The following is a 20927-nucleotide window of genomic DNA, read 5'->3' as shown; positions in this document are numbered from 1 at the left end:
CAGCATGGCCGCTAACAGAGTGGTGTAGGGTAGGTCCAGTCCTGGGAACCGACCCAGGGCTGCTGGAGCGGAGCATACTGAACTTAACCACTTGGCCACCAGGGCTGGCCCTTCAGCTCTTTAGGTGTTTTTGAGTCTCTGTTCTGTAATCCATTGTATTAACTGACCTCTTCAACCTAGTTATCTGCACCTTTACCCTCTTTGCCTTAATGTAAGCCATTAATTTTACAAGATATGGCTGTTAATGACAAACAGCTAGGTCTCTATGACTTTCTACTTTGAAATTTTCTTCAGAATTGACATCAAGATAGACATCTTTTGGGTATGGTTATTAGTTAGCCCATAAACCCAGTATATATTTGTTATCTTTTCCACTAGGACATGTTGAAAGACTTGGTGTAATATCTCACTGAATTAAATGGAATACAGTGGGAGGAGTGTGGGCTCTGGAGCTAGATAAAGTTGGATATAAATCCTTGCTTAATTACTTATTAGATTTTGTGAACTATGATAAATTACTTGAATCTCTGAGTCAGGATTTCCTCATTTCTAAATTTCAGTTCTTCCTTATTGTAAAGCTGATTTCTTAAAAATGTTATTTAAAAAGCTACTTTTTAAATTATATAAACACTGCAAAGGGATGAAGGGTTCCTGCCAGAAACTCAGAGGAAACATCATAGTTAACAGTGGTTCTGTGAAAGCTGGAGCACAATGGGGATGCCCACATTAATGTTGCTATTGAGCATTTTTCTGGAGGTCTTGGCCAATGCAATATGGTATCTAAAAAAGTTGAAGAAGCATCCTGTGAAAATAATTTGGTCATCTCTTTTAAAAAATCAAGAAAACCAACTATAAATTATTAGAACAAATAAAAGACCTCAATATAAGATCTGGATAAAATAGCTGTCCTATACACTGGAAATTGACAAGTATAATAGAAAAACATATGTTCCCAACAGTTTTAAAATATCTATAAATTACCTACGAAGAACTTTAAAACCAATGAAAAGGAAACTGTAAAACTAAATTAAAGGACACAAAAATAAGTGAAGAAATATACCGTGTTTTTAATGTGAAGCCTCAGTATTATATAGATGTCAGTTTTCCTCAAACTAATGTATGAATTCAAAATAATACCAATAAAAATTCCAAAAGGATTTAACAGGAAACATGATCAGCTGAGTCTGAAATTTATGTAAAATAGATATTTCACAATCTTAGAAAAAACAGTTTTGAAAAAGGCAATGTGTGTGGTGGGGTAGTTCTTACTCTACTAGATATTAAGATATCTACTGAAACTATAGTGGTAAAGACAGTGTGGTATTTGTGCAAAAATGATGAATATATCAATGGAATTGATTAGAGTTTCAAAAACTAGACCCAAATGTTTATTGAGCACTTATTATATGCTGGGGTACTTTTACAGAATGAGGATACGTTGGTGCTTTTACAGAACTTGCATTCTAGTGGGATGTTACAGGTAGAAGACCAATGAAAAAATAAGCAAGAAAATATCACTAGTGTTCTGCAGAGAATTAAAATAGGGCACCCACAGTGAGAAAATTGGGAGTTTTATTAGATAGTCAGGAAAGGTCTCTCTCTGGAGGTAATATTTAATCTGAGACAGTTATGATTTTAGGCTTGAGCCATGCTAAGAATTGAAGAAGAGTATGCCAGCTGAGTTAGAGCAGGATTAGTACAAAGTCCCTCATAAGAGAGCAGCTTTTCTGTAGTCAAGGAGCTGATATAAGGCAAGCATGGTGAGAATAACATGTGAGGCGGACAGTGGAGCAAGATAAGGTTGGAGAAGAAGGCAGGAGCCAGACCAAGTCTGGCTTTGTAGGCCTGGGTAGTGAATTCCAATTTTATCTGAGTGCAGTGTGAGGACACTAAAGGGTGATCAGATAAAGATTAGAAAAGTATTTCTGTGGAGGGTAGATTTTGAGGCAGCCTGTTGGAAGAGTACTGTAGAAGTCTACTGGAGAGATAGTGGTAGTTTGGACTAGGAAGGACATTGCTGAGATATAGAGACAAAAACATCTGTTTCTCAGTGATGCATGGCAATTGTTTCTCAATAAACCTGGAAAAAAATTCTGTTTCTGAGATGGAGTTAAAAGGATTGAGTGGTAAAAAGGATTTAGAACATTAAAGTGAGGAAGGAAGAGTGCATCTTAGATTTTTGGTTTGATAAACAGGGTTGATGAGAGAGCCTTGTGGCAAAGCAGGCTTTGGGGGAAGGGGAATCAAGAGTTGTGATTTAGACATGCTGAGTTTAAGATCCCTATTAGACATCAATGTGGAGATGTCAAGCAGGAAGAAAACTAAAGGAGTCTAGAGTTCTAGAAGAGGTCAGGGATGGACATGTAGATTAGACAATCATGAGCATATCAATATTACATAAAAACGTGCAACCAGATGATATTATCTAAAGAGAGGGTGAATAGAGAAGTAGCAGGGCTCTGAAGTGAGTCCTGGAGCAGTCCAGAGTTTAAAGTGAAGGTAAAGAATTAGAGCCAACAATAGTAACTAAAAAGGAGTGGCCAGTCACATTGGGACAAAAACTAAGAGAGTGTGGGGTCCTGGAAGCCAATGAAATAAAGTGCTTCAAAAGAGAATGGTGAATTGTGTGGGACATGCCAAAAAGTCAAGAAGGATGAGGATAGAGAAGTGACCACTGCCTTTGGCAACATAGAAGTCATTCATGCCCTTGACATGAGCAGTCTCAGGAGTTTGATGAAGATGGAACATTGACTAGAGTATAATGAAGAAAGATTTGCAGATAAAAAGGTGAGGACATGTCTATAGACAACATTACAGGGAAAATTACTCAGTTCAAAAAATGTTTTTGGGATAGTCATTTATTTGGGAAAAAATAGAATGTTTTTCTCCTACTTCAGATCATTCACCAAATATCGGACAAATGAATTAAAGATGTGAGTACAAAAATGAATTTTGATCCTACTAAAAGAAAATATGAGAATATGTTTATAACCTTGAAAAAGGAAGTTCTTTCCCAAATAAGCCTCAAAACACAAAAGTTATATAGCAAAATATTGAGTATGTTAAAATTAAAATTTTCTCTAGGATAAAAAACATCATTATAGTGAAGTACTTGAGGAAAATATACAGAGAGCAAAGATTAAGATTCAGATTATATGAATAAATCAACAAGAAGATGACACAAGTTCAGTAGAAAAATAGGAGGAAACTCATTCACAGAGTTAAGATTGCCCTGTCATAAAGTCTATGTCATGGGCTAAATTTTGTTCCCTCTTTAATTTCATATGTTGAAGTCCCAATCCCTAGTGCCTCAGAACGTGACTGTATTTGTAGATAGGATCTTTAAAGAGGTAATTAAGGTAAAATGAGGTCATATGGGTGGGCCTAATCTGATATGACTGGTGTCATTATATGAAGAGGAGATTAAGATGCAGACATGCGTATGCACAGAGGAAAGACCATGTGAGGATACGGTGAGAAGGTGGCCGTCTGCAAGCTGGGAAGAGAGCTCTCACCACAAACCAACCCTGCCAATACCTTGATCTTGGACTTCTAGCCTTCAGAAATGTGAGAAAATAAATTCTGTTATTTAAACTGCTTAGTCGGTGGCATTTTGTTATGGCAGCCTTAGCAAACTAATACAGTAGCAGAGCCAGGATTTGGTCCCAGGTCTGACTTCGGAGGCCATGCATTTAAATGTTTAGCCATGCTTGTATAATGCCTGTGGCAAAACAGGAGCCCCTGATACTTTTACACTTCAGTGTCCTTATGTGATTCTTCAAAGTATTGTGGTGAGGATCAAAATAGATGTGAAAATATACTTTGGACTCATCTATACAACATATATTTAATTGGTACCTAGTATGTACAGTGTACTATAGAAATGTAAAGGAGTATCATACACAGCTTTCTTAGCATTCAGGAAAAACTCCCAAGCATTTATACTAATGCAAGTTATCATTAATATAAATGTTATGTCATAGCAGCCAATGATCATGATGAATTACATGCTGTTCTTAAATGAGCTCATTTTCCATTTGCCATTGAATTTTCATTATCAATTCAGGCCATATTCAAAAGAATTCTTAAATATAGAAACTACTTCCTGCCCACTCTCTCTTGGAAATGCAGCTCAAAACAAACTTCTTTCATTGCAAGCTTACAAAAACAGTGGGGAGTATTCTGACGAATGGAGAACATATTGTTACTCTAACCTTTCATTACAAACCAAGAGGGGGAAATGCTTTAATTATTTCAGTTTTGTAAACTGTGAGACACATAGGGAATCAAAACATCCCATTGATAAAGTGATGTCTGGGCTTCAACATCAACAGTATTACTCATTGTCATCTGTTTATATTACTCATTATAGCTTAACTTAGATGCCTGGAAGATGCTTGAATCCATTCAGAATTGTTTTGCTCACTCCTAAGAGAAAATCCTTGAACAGAATTAGATTGAAGAGTTGTTGATGGAATAGATATGAATCAGACTCTGAGCTCCAGTCTGCTTTTGATTTAGGTCAAAAAATTCCAAACTCTAAAGCTATTTCTTGGCCCCTTTCATTGCTTTGTCAGGCAAGGTGCCGTTAGTTTTCCTTTTGTTTATTTTTTTAAAAGACAGAAGCTATGTATCTTGTGCTTTTGATTGTATTATGACCTCATTATATTTATAAAGGAAACACTAAGGACATTTAAATGACGTCCTATTTAAAGAATGTTAAGTAATTTTATTAGGGTTTGTGGTCAGCAGAATTTTGGCCCCCAAGTCCTTTGCCCTCTGGTGTCATACTTGTTAATATGTTAGATTGGATGGCAAAAAGGAGTTTGCAGATACAGTGAAGGTTACTAATCAGAAGACCTTAAAATAGAGAGAGGATCCTGGATTCTCCAGGTGGGCCCGGCGTGATCACATGAGTCCTTAGAAGTCAAGAGGTGTGGCAGAAGTGTGAGAAGGATGCAACCAGCTGTTGTTAGTTTGAAGATGGAGGGGACCAAGTGGAAAGTGTGAGAGGAAGTGAATTCTGCTAATGCCCTGAATGTGCCTGGAAACAGATTTTTCCACAGAGCTTCCAGAAAGGAACGCAGCCCTGCCAACGCCTTGATTTCAGTCTTGTGAGATCCTGACCAGAACATCCAGCCACATTGTGCTGACTTCTGATCTACAGAACTGTGTGGCAATAAATGGGACACGATAATGGGTGTTCTTTAAGCCTTAAGTTTGTGGTAATTTGTGCAGATAGAAGAGAAAACTAATATAGGGGTGGAAACAGATTTCTAAGGAAATTCTGTCATTTACATATAAAAGTCACAAGTTGCTAATAATGTCTCCTCTGGCAATGAGAATTTGCCCATGTTCTTTTCCTTCAGGTTTCCACTGCCCCTCTTAACCCCTGTCTCCCCTGCCCCCCATGGCTTGCCCTCCTGAGTCACACACAGCAGAATTCAGAGCCCACCATACCAGCTATCAGGGCCTCCCTGTCATTGATTTAGTTGTGAAACTCATATTTTGTAGATAGTGAAATATTGATAGGATCTGTGGCTTGTACCTTGTCACAGTTTGATAAATCTGGAATAAAATTCATATGAGACTTAAATTTCTGACTTCTTATGGGTTGTCATAAAACCTTCTGGGTTCACAGTGATTAATTTGGAAAAGGCAAGGAAATCTGAGCCATATTAAAATATGAAGGCCAATTTCTTAAAAATAGCTTCTTCTACCTTTTCTCTGTTTCTATAAATGATGGCAACTAATACCACCCAGCCAGCTCTGGTGGTCTAGTGGTTAAGATTTGGCTGTCACTGCCACGGCCCGGGTTGTTTTTGGTCAGGGAACCAACCACACTGCCTGTCTGTTGGTTGTTGTACCCTAGCGGCTGTGTGTTGCTGTGATGCTGAAAGCTATGCCACCAGTATTTCAAATACCAGCAGCGTCACCCATGGTGGACAGGTTTCATTAGAGCTTCCAGACTAAGATAGACTTGGAAGAAGGACCTGGCCTCCCACGTCTGAAAAAATTGGCCATGAAAACCCTATGAACAGCAGTGGAGCATTGTCTGATATAGCACCAGAAGGTGAGAGGATGGTACAGAAAAGACCAGGCAGGGTTCTGCTCTGCTGTACACAGAGTTGCTAGGAGTCAGAATCAACTCGACGACACTAACAACAAAAAATGCCACCCACCATTGTTTTTGCCATTCGGGCTAGGAATGTTGGAGTCATCTTTAATTTCTTGTTCTCCTTGACTGCAACCTCTTCGTCCCCACCAGCCCCCCTGCATTCAGTTAATTGCTAAGCCATATGGATTCTACTTCCATGCTGTCTGTACATCCTATAATGACTTTCCAATCCAAAAATACTGCCCTTATTTCTCCCTCTCCATAGCATAATGATCATATTACTCTCTTGCATATAAATTTCATTGCCTATTGAATCTGGGTTGAGTTCCTCACCCTAGCTTTTAGTGCCTGGCATCACAGGGTCCTTAATCAGCCCTACTTCCCGCTCCAGTAAGGGGAATCATTTCCTTCCTTGGGATGAATCAACTTTTGCCACTGGGACTTGCTCATTTGTTCATTCTTCTGAAAATGCCCACTTCCGTTTTTTGCTCTGTCTAGTCTTCAAGGCCCATTTTAATGTACCTCGTCTGTGAAGGTGTTCTCATTCTTTCTTTCTTTTTTTTTTTTCTTGCCAAGTACCATCCCTCCTTTCTTCTCATCCCCAAACAACAAAACTGACTCTAAGTATCCACAGGGTCTATTGAAAAGCCAGGATGTTAAAATGAGTTTTAAAGGCTATGGTTTTACTTTTTGTTGTATGCTTGTCTAGAATCATCTGTTGTTTTGGGTGTATTAGAAGTAGGTTACACCAGGGCTGGCCCCGTGGCTTAACGGTTAAGTGCGCACACTCCGCTACTGGCAGCCCGGGTTCGGATCCCGGGCACGCACCGACATACCGCTTCTCTGGCCATGCTGAGGCCGCGTCCCACATACAGCAAATAGAAGGATCTGCAACTATGACATACAACTATCTGCTGGGGCTTTGGGAGGAAAAAAAAAAAAGGAGGAGGATTGGCAATAGATGTTAGCTCAGAGCTGGTCTTCCTCAGCGCAAAGAGGAGGATTAGCATGGATGTTAGCTCAGGGCTGATCTTTCTCACAAAAAAAAAAAAAAAGAAGTAGGTTACACCTAAGATAGGGTCTTGTTAGTGTGTTTGGGTAAGGGGGGAAGTTACACTGGTATTTGTAATGTGGGACTGTCATTATGTAGTTATTTAGACACCTTCTGCTGGCTGGGCTGATGCTTGGTGATTCAGATTTGTTTAGATGGTACACTGTCTCCCATTCATAATCTTCTTTTAAAATGTTAAATCGTTAATGAGCTTGGAGAAAGAGTTATAATGGGGGGAGTGGGTAGAGGGAGTCAGGGCAGATGAGTGGGGCCAGAGTGTTGGGGAAGAAAAGAAAGACATTGTTCAAATGAAAAAAATATGTGTATGGAAAATATCAAGAAAAATGTGTAATATAAAATTACACCTATATAATTTTATGCAAAACTGAGTAAACACATGAACAATGACCCAAAAGAAATATGACAAAGATTACGAGTGGGAACTCTGGAGTCACAGTGTGTGGCTTGTCACATGACTAGCTGTGTGACCTTGGGTAAGTTACTGAACCTCTCCCAGCTTCAGTTTCTCATCTATAAAATGGGGATAACAGCAATACCTACCTTTATGGAGTTGTGTGTATTGCATGAATTTCTATATGTAAATAGCCCTGACACAAAGCGAGCTCCCGGAGGTGTTAACCTGATGAAGAAGCCCTTTGCTGCTTTCAGGATAGGTTTTACAGTTTCGGTTTTCTTGCAGTTTTTATTTATCTTAATTTTCATTTCATTTTGTCGATTTTTCATGTTAGTCTGTTTTCTCTTTATGCCTTTCTGTTTCTAGTAGATCAGTTTGTATTTTTAATGCGGATTATCAAAGATGCCAAAAAGTTTCCTGACATCTCATGCTGGATTCTGCTAGATAGTATTTTTGAAAGTATAGTTTGTTTTTTTTCCTGGGTTATCTCTATGCTCATTCTTTTTCTAACTATAAAGTCTTTTCTTCATAGGTTGTCTGTAGTTTATTTTTCCCTTCGCTGTCCTCAAAGAAGGCAATAATTCTTAGGAAGTTTCTTAGACGAAGACCCAAATTAGTAGATAATTAAAAAAAAACAAAGTGAGAATTATTAAAGATTGATCTGTTCATTTTTTAATCATTTTGTGTTAAATCAAATAAATATATTTTATTCACTAATCTTTAGTTCAGACCCCTGGCTCTTTTCTGAATTCTGCCAATTTGGGTACTCATATTTGTTTTGCATTAACTCTGCCCCATCTAAGATTTCTAGTTTCATTTCCTTAAAGTGAAACGGCAACTTAAAGATACTCATGAAGCAAGCTGAGTGCAGAATCTCTCTAAATTGTTATAATTGTTTTCCACTGTTTCACAGTTGTCCGACCTATTTTGACGGCAATCCTTTTAGTAACTATCCAAAGTATTGAACTTAGGTTCTATGGACATAACAACTCCTTTTTTTGGTTCATATTTTATTGTTTATGGCATATTTAATAACATTACAATTATAATAACAAGTGCCATTTTTCAAAACAGGGTTTGAAATAAACCACATTAAAACTTGTAAGCATCAATTCAACTAGTAACAAAAATGAGCAGAGGGTGTGAAGGATGGACTAACAGTCGTGGTGTTCTGTCATATGGGCATTGAGCAGTATGGTTTACAGGAGCGACGGGAAACATCAATGAATCCATAGAGTCTCGGAAATGGAAGTCAGTTGGAGCTTTAAACATAGCAGTGGTTCTCAAACTCTGGCATGTGTCAGAATTATCTGGATGACTTGGTAAAACACAGATTGGTCGGTCACAACCCAGAGTTTCTGATTCAGTGGGATGGGGGTGGGATTTACATTTCTACCAAGCTTCCAGGTGATGCTAACTCTGCTGGAATACACTTTGAGAACCATTGAACTATACAGCCTATTTTGGTGGTGTGGATGGGGACAAGTCTCCTCAAACATCAGCATGCATAAGGCAGGAGGCCAGGTATTATCTTTCCGTCTGTCTCTACCTATGCACCTTCTGGTGGATAGACATTAGGTTTTCTGTTACTCTTAGTTCTTGGGATTGTGTTGAAATGTTGAATATTTTTTTTTTTCTGTGTCTACCTAAGAACTTTATTTGGAGTTTGGGAAAGGATGCAATGAGGGCTTTTAGAGTCTTCATGTTCATTGTTTTTTGCTTGAAAAAAATAAAACTACTAGTTAGCTTTTTCAACCTTGCTGGGCATGCTGTTTTCAAATCACGTGTCCCCCAGTATCCTCAGAGCAAAAAAAAGAAAACTCTATCTATCAGAAGATGTATGTTTGGCAATAGCTTGCCAGCTGCAGGGTAGAAAGGCAGCAATGTGCGTGTGTTGTCAGCAAGCTGAAGACTTTGTCTGAGCAAGAGACAGATTATCTGATTGCTCTGTAATCTCTCTTTCAGAACTGGCTGACGGAGCTGGAGATCTTTGCGATCATCTTCTCAGCTGCCATCCATGACTATGAGCATACCGGAACCACCAACAATTTCCACATTCAGACCCGGTGAGGATGTTAAGTGTTTGCAGAAGAGGCAAGAGGGGCCAGGGATAGAGTTTTAGAAGTCAGAAAGATGCAGTCACCTTTCTTTTGCATGGTTGCTATATTCTGGGTTTCTAAAAAAGTGAACTTATAAACAAGAGATCAGCCTGGTCAGCTTCAATCAAGACTTAGAGTTTAAGAAGCCATCTGTTCCTAATTCTCATACTTTATTCACATCTAATTAGGATCTCCTTTTCCTCTCTACTTGAATGCTAGCTATTTGTTTATTTATGTATGTACTACGCACACTCTACCTCTTTCTAGTAGGAGGTAGAACAGTCTATATAAATTGCAGATGCCATGTAGACTGAATCAGTGAGGACGGGCTCAGATTGCAGGGTTTATGTTGACATGAACAGTGACTTACCCTCTCATCTCTGGGAGTCTGGTGATAGTCTTCTCATCTTCCCTGACTTCATCTCTGTTCAATGCTTGTGTCACTCCCTGGCACAGGGCTTGGGGAGCTAGGTTGTCTCATGTAGGCTACCTTCACCATGGGCAACCTGTTTACCCTCTATGGTGAACTGCACAAGTAATCACAAACCTCTGTGGGGAGTATTAAACACGGGTCCAAGTGCCCCACTCTGAACCTCTTGACTGTGACAGACATCACTAATCAATTTTGGTATTTTTTTCTTATCAGGCTGCATATTATCCTTAGTATTCCACTCAGCGCAGAATCCCAGGCAAGCAGTACAGTCCATTGTCATTTCCATTTAGGATGAAACCTTATTTTCTCTCTCCTGGCCTAAGAAGTTACCTTCTCTTAAGACAGTGATGTGGAACTGGAGAGACTGTGACAGTTGGGTTAGTTGGACCTTGACATAGGAATCAAAAGAGGCTAGAATTTGGGAAAAGACGGCAAGGCAAAGAGAAAGAATATAGCAGGGAGGGGTGAGAGTTTAACACCAAATAAATACTTGCTGATTTCGTTTGAAAAAGCAGATGCACACTCCAGATAGTTTTGTGTTCATTAAATAAATCTACGTGTATTTAATGAACCCCACACTTAATTATTTGGAAAACTAAAGAAGACAGTATCATCTGATCTCTCTTCAGAAGGGGAATTTCAGTAGAATGGCAGCGGACAAAAGGACTTAAGCCGTTTGCTTCATTTGCTCCCTCCTGTCTCCTCACATAGAGTAGTCTCAGCTGCTGGGAAGCAGCCTTTTGTAGTGCTGTTGAAAGGTCTTTAAATACAGGGAATTCCACAGAGCAGCTCTGTTTAGTGGATATCTGCCAGTGGAACCTTTGCTCTGAGGACAGTGAATGGCACGTGCTAAGGAGGAGGGGTGGGTGGAACAACTGTACGTGGGTCCCGTCTGGAGACCAAGATCAAAACCAGTCACAACTCCAAGGGAAATGCCTTAATTACAGGAGTTGGAAAAGAGCTTAACGTCACAAAATACACATCCGTTGGTGCCTTACTTACTTAACAGATATAAGATCAGATCTTTCCCCTCAGGATTTGCATATTTTTTATTATCTCCATATGGGTGGGAAAATTCCAGTGGGTTCAGTTAAGCTTGGTTTGGAATGAAATTTAAACACTGGTCTTCTTTAACAGAACTTTATTTAAGGATCTTGGCCCTAGTGATCTTCGTTTAGAAAACTCAGTCTGTGACCAGGTTCTGTGTCCTTTGATGGACAAAATGATAAGCCTAACAATTTAAAGGTGTGCTAGATATATCCCAAAGTTTGACCAATGGCAGGCGGAGGTTATCTTGGGGAACAATGGCCCGACTGTGAGAAGACCTTGCCTTCATCCCAACCCTGCCACTGTGGGACTCTGCAAAGTCACTTTACATTTCTGGGACTCAGCTTCCTTGATGAGAAACAAATAAGCTCTAATAGCTAAGATTTCATTAAATTAAAGATATTAAAATAGCATACGGCTCTGTGTTTGGTGTCATTCAACTGTGGAGTGGTCTTTGAGAAAGTGACTAACAATTGTCATATAATCCTTATATTCTTTACTCTCAATTTTCCACATATGGCTTCTGCATGGTAAAATTTTAAGATGAAGCTACAACCAGAGAAACTTGCAAACTGTACCTGCCAGGTGGTATGTGTTCAGTGAATTACAATTAAGATAAATAAACAAATTCTCTCATTGAATAAAATAAAAATAAAAAATTAAAATTGTTCCAGAAATAAACAAATTCTCTCATTGAATAAAATAAAATTAAAAAATTAAAATTGTTCCAGAAACTATAAGGAAGTTTGACTTGACCCACATTTTAAATCACCTTTGCCACTGGAACAGATCATTGAGATCTGGGTATAGAACAGTTTTCAGAGAGTTCTCAGGTTGGATATCACATATTTCACATTCACGTAGTGACATTAAAATACCCTGCATACAACTGTTGATAATTTGTGGTGTTAGTTTTAGCTTTTTGGTTGATATAAAGGGCATGGGGGCAAAGATAATGCTAAACATAAGAAAAAGAGATGGTGCATTCTAGCCCAGGCGAGTGACCTGAAAAATCTCAACTGTTTAAGATCCTCAATTATTTTGCTTGGCTTTCTGTTCAGGTCTGACCCAGCTATTCTATACAACGATAGATCTGTATTGGAAAATCACCATTTAAGTGCAGCCTATCGCCTTCTGCAAGAGGATGAGGAAATGAATATATTGATCAACCTCTCAAAGGATGACTGGAGGTAAGGATAAGACAAGAGAGAGATGTGGAGGCCAGGCAAGGACCTGTGAGGAGAGATGAAGTATGCTGCTTTTGAAGAAATAATACCCTGTTTGAAATGTTTATTGCTGTGTCTCTCTCTGTCTCCCTCCTCCCTCCTCCCCTCCCCCTTTATCGTTCTCTCTCTCTCTCTTTTTTTTATTGACACAAATATTCAAATATATTATAGGCATCTTGGAAGTAATTGCTGTTTGTTACCTTAGGAAACTTGGGCTGCTTTTGTCTTAGCTTCTTAAATCCGAATTTTATCATTTAACATTTTTTTCACCTTATATTGGGTTGGACTTTTAAAAAAATCTTCCAAACTTTGCTAAGGAAATTATTTTGAAACTTAAAAAAAATCATGGGTACTTAATTCTCTTGCCTAAATGACACTGTGGGTCTTTGGGTTTAAGCACACCTGAGTTTGAATATGGACACAGTCATTTACTAGCTGTATGACATTTAGGAAGTTACTCAACCCCTTTACACCCTTTTAAAATTTAATTTTTAGAAATAGATAATAACATTTACTCTGTGATTTGGTTAGGGTTGTAATAAATGATATAATCTATTTAAAATGCTTAGCACACTTTATGGGGTATATAGCAAGCCTGCAAATCATTGTAGCTGTAAATACAGGTCAAAGTGTTTCAAAGCTTATAGGCAAAACCATTTAAACTGTTACAAAGTCCTGAATCTACTGTGATGCAGATAGTTTATATCTATCTATCTATATATATAGATATATCTATATCTATCTATTTTTTTTTTTGTGAGGAAGATCGGCCCTGAGCCAACATCTGCCAATCCTCCTCTTTGATTGGCAGAGGAAGACTGGCTGTGGGCTAACATCCATGCCCATCTTCCTCCACTTTATATGGGACGCCGCCACAGCATGGCTTGCCAAGTGGTGCGTCCATGCGTGCCGGGGATCCAAACCAGCGAACCCCGGGCCGCCTCAGCAGAGCGTGCGCACTTAACTGCTTGCGCCACCAGGCCGGCCCCAGTTTATATATTTTAATTAAATGATCAGCTGTTTATGGAGTGAGTGTCTCTGTGCCGTTATGTAAGGATTCAGAGAAATAAGCTATACCAAGCAATAAATCCAAAACTGATTTTCAGTAAGAGTTGGCTATTAGTTTCCATGCAGCTCTAGTTTATTAAAACATAGAGGAATATTTGGCTTGAATTTTATTGGAAAATGCTAGATTCAGCCAGTGTCTGAAAAATGCAGAGCATTTCAGTTAATCAATGCAAATCTTCTGGAAAAAAGGAACCTTCTATCCAATTTAAGTGTTTGTAAAAGTATAATGAAAGATTTGAATATGGCAGAGAACAGCTTCACGCATGTTCAGTTACGTCATGGTTTTGAAGGATTTGTGTGAGGGCTTGTTCATATAGCATATATTCCTGGCCTTATGACAATCTAATAAAGTGCTCCAAAACTTGAATAGTTGCTTCTTTTTTTTTTTTAAATCTCAGGGGAAGGAGAAAGGGGAGGACACTTGAGTAGAAGTGTCATAGATCACGTAGTCTAAGGAAAGTTTAGCAAGGCTGGGAAGCATGAGACATTAACGCCGGGGATACTTTCTGAGAAATGTGTTGTTAGGTGATTTCGTCATTGTGTGAACATAGACTATACTTAACACAAATCTAGATGGTATAGCCTACTACACCTCTAGACTATATGGTACTAATCTTATAGGACCACCATTGTATATGCAGTTCGTTGTTGACCAAAATGTCATTGTGTGGTGCGTGATTGTATTGTTTTATTATTTTATCATATTTTATTAATGTTTAGATACACTGCCCCAAGACAGTGGTATTATCTTATAAATAAAATACTAACTTATTATTTAGGGCTCTCAGTAAAGCCCATTAACCCCAAGATAACATGATTAATATCCTGTATCTTTCTAGGAAAGCAGTTTTACTATCTGATAGATTCTGTTTGGATATATAAGTGCATTAGACTTTTTAGGACCTTTGTAAGTGAATGTATTACCAGATATTTGCTGCATTTCAAAGTGGAATAAGATGGAATTCCACTTTTGGCTGGCCAAACTAGCTGCTAATAAACCAATCCTCCTGCAAATAACAACTATAAACCATGGACAAAATACAAACAAACAAACACAACTCCCAATGACTTGAGGCTCTAGAGAGTGAACAAAATCAGACAGATTTTGAAGAGGTGTCAAAATTTGGAGACTATGACAAGATGAGATGAGTCTGATGTTTTTGTGACTTTACCCTGAAGGCAGTCTCAGTCAAGGTGACAATGCTAGATGGCTAAAACTATATTTATACAAAATCCTCCACTATTTTTCTTGCTAGAGAAACCAAGGTAGGAACAAACAGAGCTCCTATCAAGCAAGTTAGAATCCCAGACAAGAAAGAGCCAAATACGAGGAAACTCAAATTCTGTGACAATCTAATTGACATACAAAGAAAATGTGACTTTTTTGCAGGGGAAAAGACAATCAATAGATACAGACTCCAAGGTGAACTATTGTTGGAATTATCAGGCAAGGCCTTTTAAAGCAGTTGTTATTGTATTTATGTTCAGTGAGCATAATATATATATTAAAGCCATAAAGGAAAATATACTTGTAATAAATAAATTGTGGTAAAATTTAACCAGGGAAATTAAAATAAAAGCAAGAGGAAAAAGAAATTTTAGAACTGGAAAATAAAATATCTAAATTGAAAATTCACTACATTGGCTTAGTAGAAAGTTGGAGAAGACAGAGGAAATAATCAGTGAACTTGAAAAGATCAATCAAAATTATCACATTTGAAGAAGTAGGAGAAAAATGATTTAAAAAATGAGCGGAATCTTAGAGACCTGTCAGACAATTTCAGATGGTCAAACATAAGGAGAGTTGGAGTCTCAGAAAGAGAGGAGAGAGAAAGAATGGGGCAGAAGAAATATTTAAAGAAATAATGGCTGAACACTTCCCAAATAAGGTGAAAGATATAAATCTGTAGATTCAAGAAGCTCAGCAAACCTAAAAGAGGATAAATTCAAATAAAAACACACCTACGCACATATTATAGTCAAACTGCCGAGAGTTAAAGATAAAATTAGAGACAAACGACACATGACATTCAGTGGAACAATTTGAATTACTGTGGACTTTTCATTACAAACCATGGAGGCCAGAAGACATTGGAATAACGTCTTTAAAGTGCTAAAAGAAAAAAAATGTTGCTTTACTACACCTTCACTTGCATTGGAATTTTTCCTGTGAGTTAATTTTCCAAATGATATGTGGATTCCACATGTCATATTCCTTTCGAACAACTTCCCTAATCCTTAACCTTCATTTATTCCTCATAAAAAATCCACCTAAAAGTCTCAAGTTAGATTAGAAATGTCACAACTAGCTAACTGATTTCGATTAGAAGTGGCAAAAAAAACTAATTTTTAGTTTCTATTTTTTACTTCCATCCTTTTTTCTCCATGGTGTGTCCCTGAAAGGGAGTTTCGGACTTTGGTAATTGAGATGGTGATGGCCACGGATATGTCCTGTCATTTCCAACAAATCAAAGCGATGAAGACTGCTCTCCAGCAGCCGGAAGCGTGAGTGGGCCTGTGACGTCGTGTGTTTTGTGTTTTTATAGATGTTTGAACTAGTACCGTCCACATTGTTGCACCTTTAAAGCATACCTCCTTCAGAGAACTTCATTGAATGGTCTCATAGAGTGGAGATGTTTAGAGCAGAGAGCATGAGAATTGTACATGTCACAGATAGGTTCTCACTGGGGTTGAAATAAACAATAGGGCTGGTAACAATTTGCCCCAATTAGAATTTGAATATGTTTCCTGTGGGAAACTAAATCATCAAAGATCCACTCAATGTGAAGGCAACAAATAAAATCAGTGAGTGACCCTTAGATTCTCGTTGTCTTTTTGAATGATGCAGCCATTCCACAAATAGTTTTGAGTCAGTTTTTGAGGTGTCTGGTTCAATAAACGTGGGGACCAAGCTGATGAATATCCCAGGTGTAGGATGAAATGACGGCTTTTCCCCCAGTTCGGCTGAAGTGGGGTTTGAGATGGGAGAATGGAAGGGATTAAAAAATTAATGATTTTTTAAAACTCTTATTGACATTCTGAAAGTTTGGTCATCATGTGATTGGGTTTACAGAATTGAAAAACCGAAAGCATTATCCCTGATGTTGCACACAGCAGACATTAGCCATCCAGCAAAAGCGTGGGAGCTCCATCATCGCTGGACGATGTCACTCCTGGAGGAGTTCTTCAGACAGGTACCTGGTTGTTATGCTACCCCTAAGGCTGTCATCACTGGATATTTTCTGAATTTTGTATTTCAGCAATGCTGTGATAAGGACTATAGAGATTACAATAATATTCTCTGGGGAGAGAGGGTTCGCAGCTGTTTTTTTTTTGCCTCCTGGTCGTGCGATGTTTGAATCTTATCTAAATTTTGATTCTCAGAACATTATGGTATTTCTATTGTATGCATTTCTTTTTGGAAAAAAAGCATTTCCAGAAAAAAAGCATTTCCTTTTGACAGTCTTTTGTCAAAATGTCATCTGGTTACTTTCCCTTTTACTTTTTTTCTAATGGGTTGACCAGATGATGGTTGCTTTGACATCGCCTTGTGGGATTAAGATGTTAATCTTTAATGTTTCTGTTATAATTGGTTAGGTTGTTTCTTTTGAGCAAATAAGTCATGTTGTCAAATTCCAAAGCCAAGTGTGGCAGTTGGGGGTCAGGAAATCACTAGAAGCTACTGTTCCAATTATAGTTAGACTTACTACCTCCTAAGCCACAGGGTTGTGTTTTCTACAAGAATAGCCAGAGTCTTTAATGAGTATACAGTGCTTTAAAATTAAAAAAAAAAAGGTACACAGAAGAAGAGATAGAAAGGTAAATAAAGACGTAGCACTAAGACAAATGTCTTCTCAAGAAGAGCTGCCACTAAAACGTCTGTTTCAAGACATGACGTCCTGAGGTTGAGGGCAAGATGACGTGTAGATTGTGGGACCTAAATTACTGTTAATTCAAGTTAATATAGTTAATTCAGTTAATTTTTGTTAATTCAAGAAGGAAGATTCACATCATGGATTCAGAGACCTCTGAGATTCCATAAAACACTACTTGTTAACACCAGTCTCAACTGTCCTCAAACTAACAAGAGATATGCTCTTTCATTGGTTATTTGGATTTTTGGAAGCAAATTACTCCTATGATTACTCTTATTCTTATGATTCTAGTTTGAATGGAGAAATTGTAGAAGGCATCTATGTGTGTTTTTTTTCTTCTGAAAGTGTATACAATGTCTAGGTGGGGCTAGAATTAACATCATATTAAACAAAGTCCCGAAGGCCCTCTATCAGAGTTTTTATTTTAACTGGTTTGTGGCCTGAGACCAATCAAATCACTCCTCTAGTTCCCAGTGGTCTTATCTGTGATTTGTTTTTTGGTGGACCGGGGGGATTTAGGGGAAGGTTGGACCAGGTGTTTTGTTATGGTCCTCCCAGCATTAAATGTTCTACGTTTCCTTCCTTCTGTCCGTGGGAGCACATCAACACATGCATACATACAAGTACCCCAAAGCTGTTAGATGAATACACCAGCAGGTACCCTATTCAGCATATGGCTGTTTTCTCTTACAAGGTGATGGCTTGGCCTTACAGAGTAGTTCTCAAGGAAGCCAATGGTATGAGAGGAACTAGAGCTTTACAGGTGTGGCTCTGTTGTATATATAAGAATGATTATGTAAATCCATCCTTAATTGAGGGCTAATTTTGAGCCATTTTTCCAGAAGCTATTTTTCTAACATTAGTGAGGAGATTTTTCTCCAGATATCCACTCCCCTTATCATATGCTTTCTTTGATACTGCTTTTGCAATAACAGCTCCTACAGCTAGGAATATTTAATCTGTAGCCAAAGGTGGATCATAGTTAACTCATATAAGTTTGAGGCATTGAAGCAATTCCTTTTTTTAATTGTGAGAGAGTGAATATGAGAAATTATTTAATATGTGAACATTTTTTCCCATAAAGGAAATCTTGTTTGCGTACACATGTACTTGAATTGAATGAAAACGTGCTAGAGGCATAGTGAAAATAACCATATTGAATTTCCTGCCTATTGGGAATGGAATGTTAGCTCATTGGACTGGAACTATTTTTTAGTAATTATGATTCAGTAAATTATTTTTATTGACTTAATATTTTAACCCAGATGCCATAAGCCATTGTAAGTAACCCGTGTAGGAGAAATGTTGCCTCAGCTCTTAACTATAGATTTTAAATTGGACACTTCAAATGGGAAATCTCAATGGGACTGTAGAGTCTTTGAAAAAATTACATTTGGAATAGTTGGGTTATATTTCAAAATAAAGGCCACAGCCTCAGTGCTGATAGACCAGACCTTCCATGCTTTGCTAAAAGAGCCACTACATCTTCAGTTTTATAACCATATTTTACAAAATCCAAGCTACTGCCTCAGGGTGCTTTTCAATGAAATATTGACTTTAAAGAAATATAAGTTTGCCTCTTTGGTAAATACTTGTTGTAAAAGTGCTGAGGTTCATTTCCTTTGTATTGCTCTATATTTTTATATTTTACAATTCTTTTAATTTCCTCTGTGTCTGTGTTTATTTTCCCATTTTTATTTTTCATTTCATAGTTAGTGGTTTTTTTCCTCTTTCTTCTCTATGAAATTAGCTGATCATTTGATTATTTTATTTCTTTTTTATTTTATAATATCTTAATTGATGTTTTCATTTTTATTAATTCATTCTTCTGCTTGAGTTTATTTTGTTCTTTTGCTAACTCCCTGAGTTGGATGCTCAATTCATTTATTTTCATTCTGCTTGTTTAATATCAGGAAATATAAGGCTGGGAGTTCGTCTTTTTCTTGTCATGAATCTCCTAGATTCTGATGTGCGGTGTGTTCACAATCATTCTTTTCTAAATATTCTGTAATTTTGATTTAGATTTTTATTTTACCCAAGATTTGCACCATAGACGTGTTTGTTTATATAATTTTCCAGTGATAGGTTCCTTTGCTTTCTAGTTTTGTATTTAATTTGTGGCATACTGCAATTTGATCAGGATTTTTTCATTGTTTGGGTTTTATTGTGAAATTCATTTGTCACCTACTGTGTAATCAATTTTTGTGAATGTTCTTGGCTCTTGAAAAGTAATTTACCTCCTACCTGCAGAGTATAGAATTCAAAGAACACCAGGTACGTCTACCTTACTAATTATGTTATTTAGGTATTTTATATATTGTTTTTAAAAATTTGATTGATCATGGGTTGAAAATATTGACCTCTTTAGTAAAGAGGAAGTGTATGAATAATTTCACAAGGGCCATTAGTTATAAAGTCATACAATGTTGTATCAATCAAGTTGGATTCACCTGTAGAAGTACATTCTTCCATATTACTTTTTGCACATTTTTTTCCAATTAATAAATGTATCTGTCCTCCAAAGGGAATTCAGTGACTGCTGTTTTAAAATAGGCTTTTGATAGTTGAGTCCACTCAGCTCAATTAAATCCAAAAGATGTAAGTGATGTGTGGATGTAGGTATGGGCAAGTCCATAGGATAAGAAATTGTTTAATATCATGCACTTTTTCAGTAATAAAATCCAAATTAATGCTTAAATCTTAACAGTCAAGTGGTTAGAGTTCTTCCCTCTTCTTCTAAACCATCCCCATTAAAATGTACCAACAAAACAACTTGTATCCCTGCTTGGTAGGGAATAAGGGTGGGTTTTATTTGTTTTAGCTGAGCTATCCCACTAAACCATTTACACAAGTACAATTTATGTTATAAATACTCTTCATACATGCCCAGGTAGAAATAGCTAGGGAGTAAATTATTTTTATCATGCTGCTTGAGAGAGAGATCAGTCCTTAGCAAGCATATTCAGAAACAGAGGCGCCATTGTGTCCCAAGGGGTGTCTATACAGGAAAGGGTGCAGAAGGAACCAAGCCACTTCAGGACTGTTCCTGAGACTCTTGGATGTCCCCAGTGCCCATTGTGGCCCCACTGTTCAGCTTCCTCAGACGCCCATTCCTTTTCCTTCCTTTCAATAAATGGTAAATGTGTGCGTGAGCTAGCATCCTTTCTCTCTGTTAACGTGCCTTAGAAAGAAAAAGCTTTCAGTTTTTGAACTAGGACTGGTTTTTGAACCAGGTTGTTATTACTCTTTATTTACTATTAATTTATTGGTAATATTTATTATTATCAGAGTGTATTAGACGTAACAAATTCACTAAATATTTCTCAAATCTTGACTTGAATATTAGAGATACCTATTGGGAAATGATAATAGTTCTTATTTAGTTACATACATTTTCTCATTTAATCTTCATCATAACCTGATGATGAGAGATTATTATCCCGCATTTTGTAGATCATAAAACTGAAGCCTATAGAGGGAAAATAAACTTCCTATGATCACACAGCTAGGGGGAGAAAGGCCAGATTCAAGCCCAAGTTGGTAGCCGTTAACCTAAGCAGATTCTTTGCTAGTAAAATGAACCAGCACGACTTCA

General features: G+C 37.6%; 1 protein-coding gene across 6 annotated transcripts in view; it reads left to right on the top strand.

Annotated features, from left to right (window-relative positions):
* Positions 1-20927, top strand: part of PDE1C (phosphodiesterase 1C) — a 515800-nt gene that overhangs the window by 426602 nt on the left and 68271 nt on the right. For all 6 annotated transcript variants that reach the window (XM_058527845.1, XM_058527853.1, XM_058527815.1 and 3 more), the window contains 4 exons: positions 9550-9650; positions 12225-12353; positions 15861-15962; positions 16531-16651. In XM_058527845.1, the coding sequence (XP_058383828.1) occupies positions 9550-9650; positions 12225-12353; positions 15861-15962; positions 16531-16651 (453 nt within the window). The remainder of the gene's footprint in view (positions 1-9549; positions 9651-12224; positions 12354-15860; positions 15963-16530; positions 16652-20927) is intronic.

The sequence above is a fragment of the Diceros bicornis genome, chromosome 3 (genome assembly GCF_020826845.1).
Source record: "Diceros bicornis minor isolate mBicDic1 chromosome 3, mDicBic1.mat.cur, whole genome shotgun sequence".
Classification (NCBI taxonomy): Eukaryota; Metazoa; Chordata; class Mammalia; order Perissodactyla; family Rhinocerotidae; genus Diceros; species Diceros bicornis.
The sequence above is the reverse complement of the archived record's forward strand: the minus strand, read 5'-3'. Positions and strand labels throughout refer to the sequence as shown.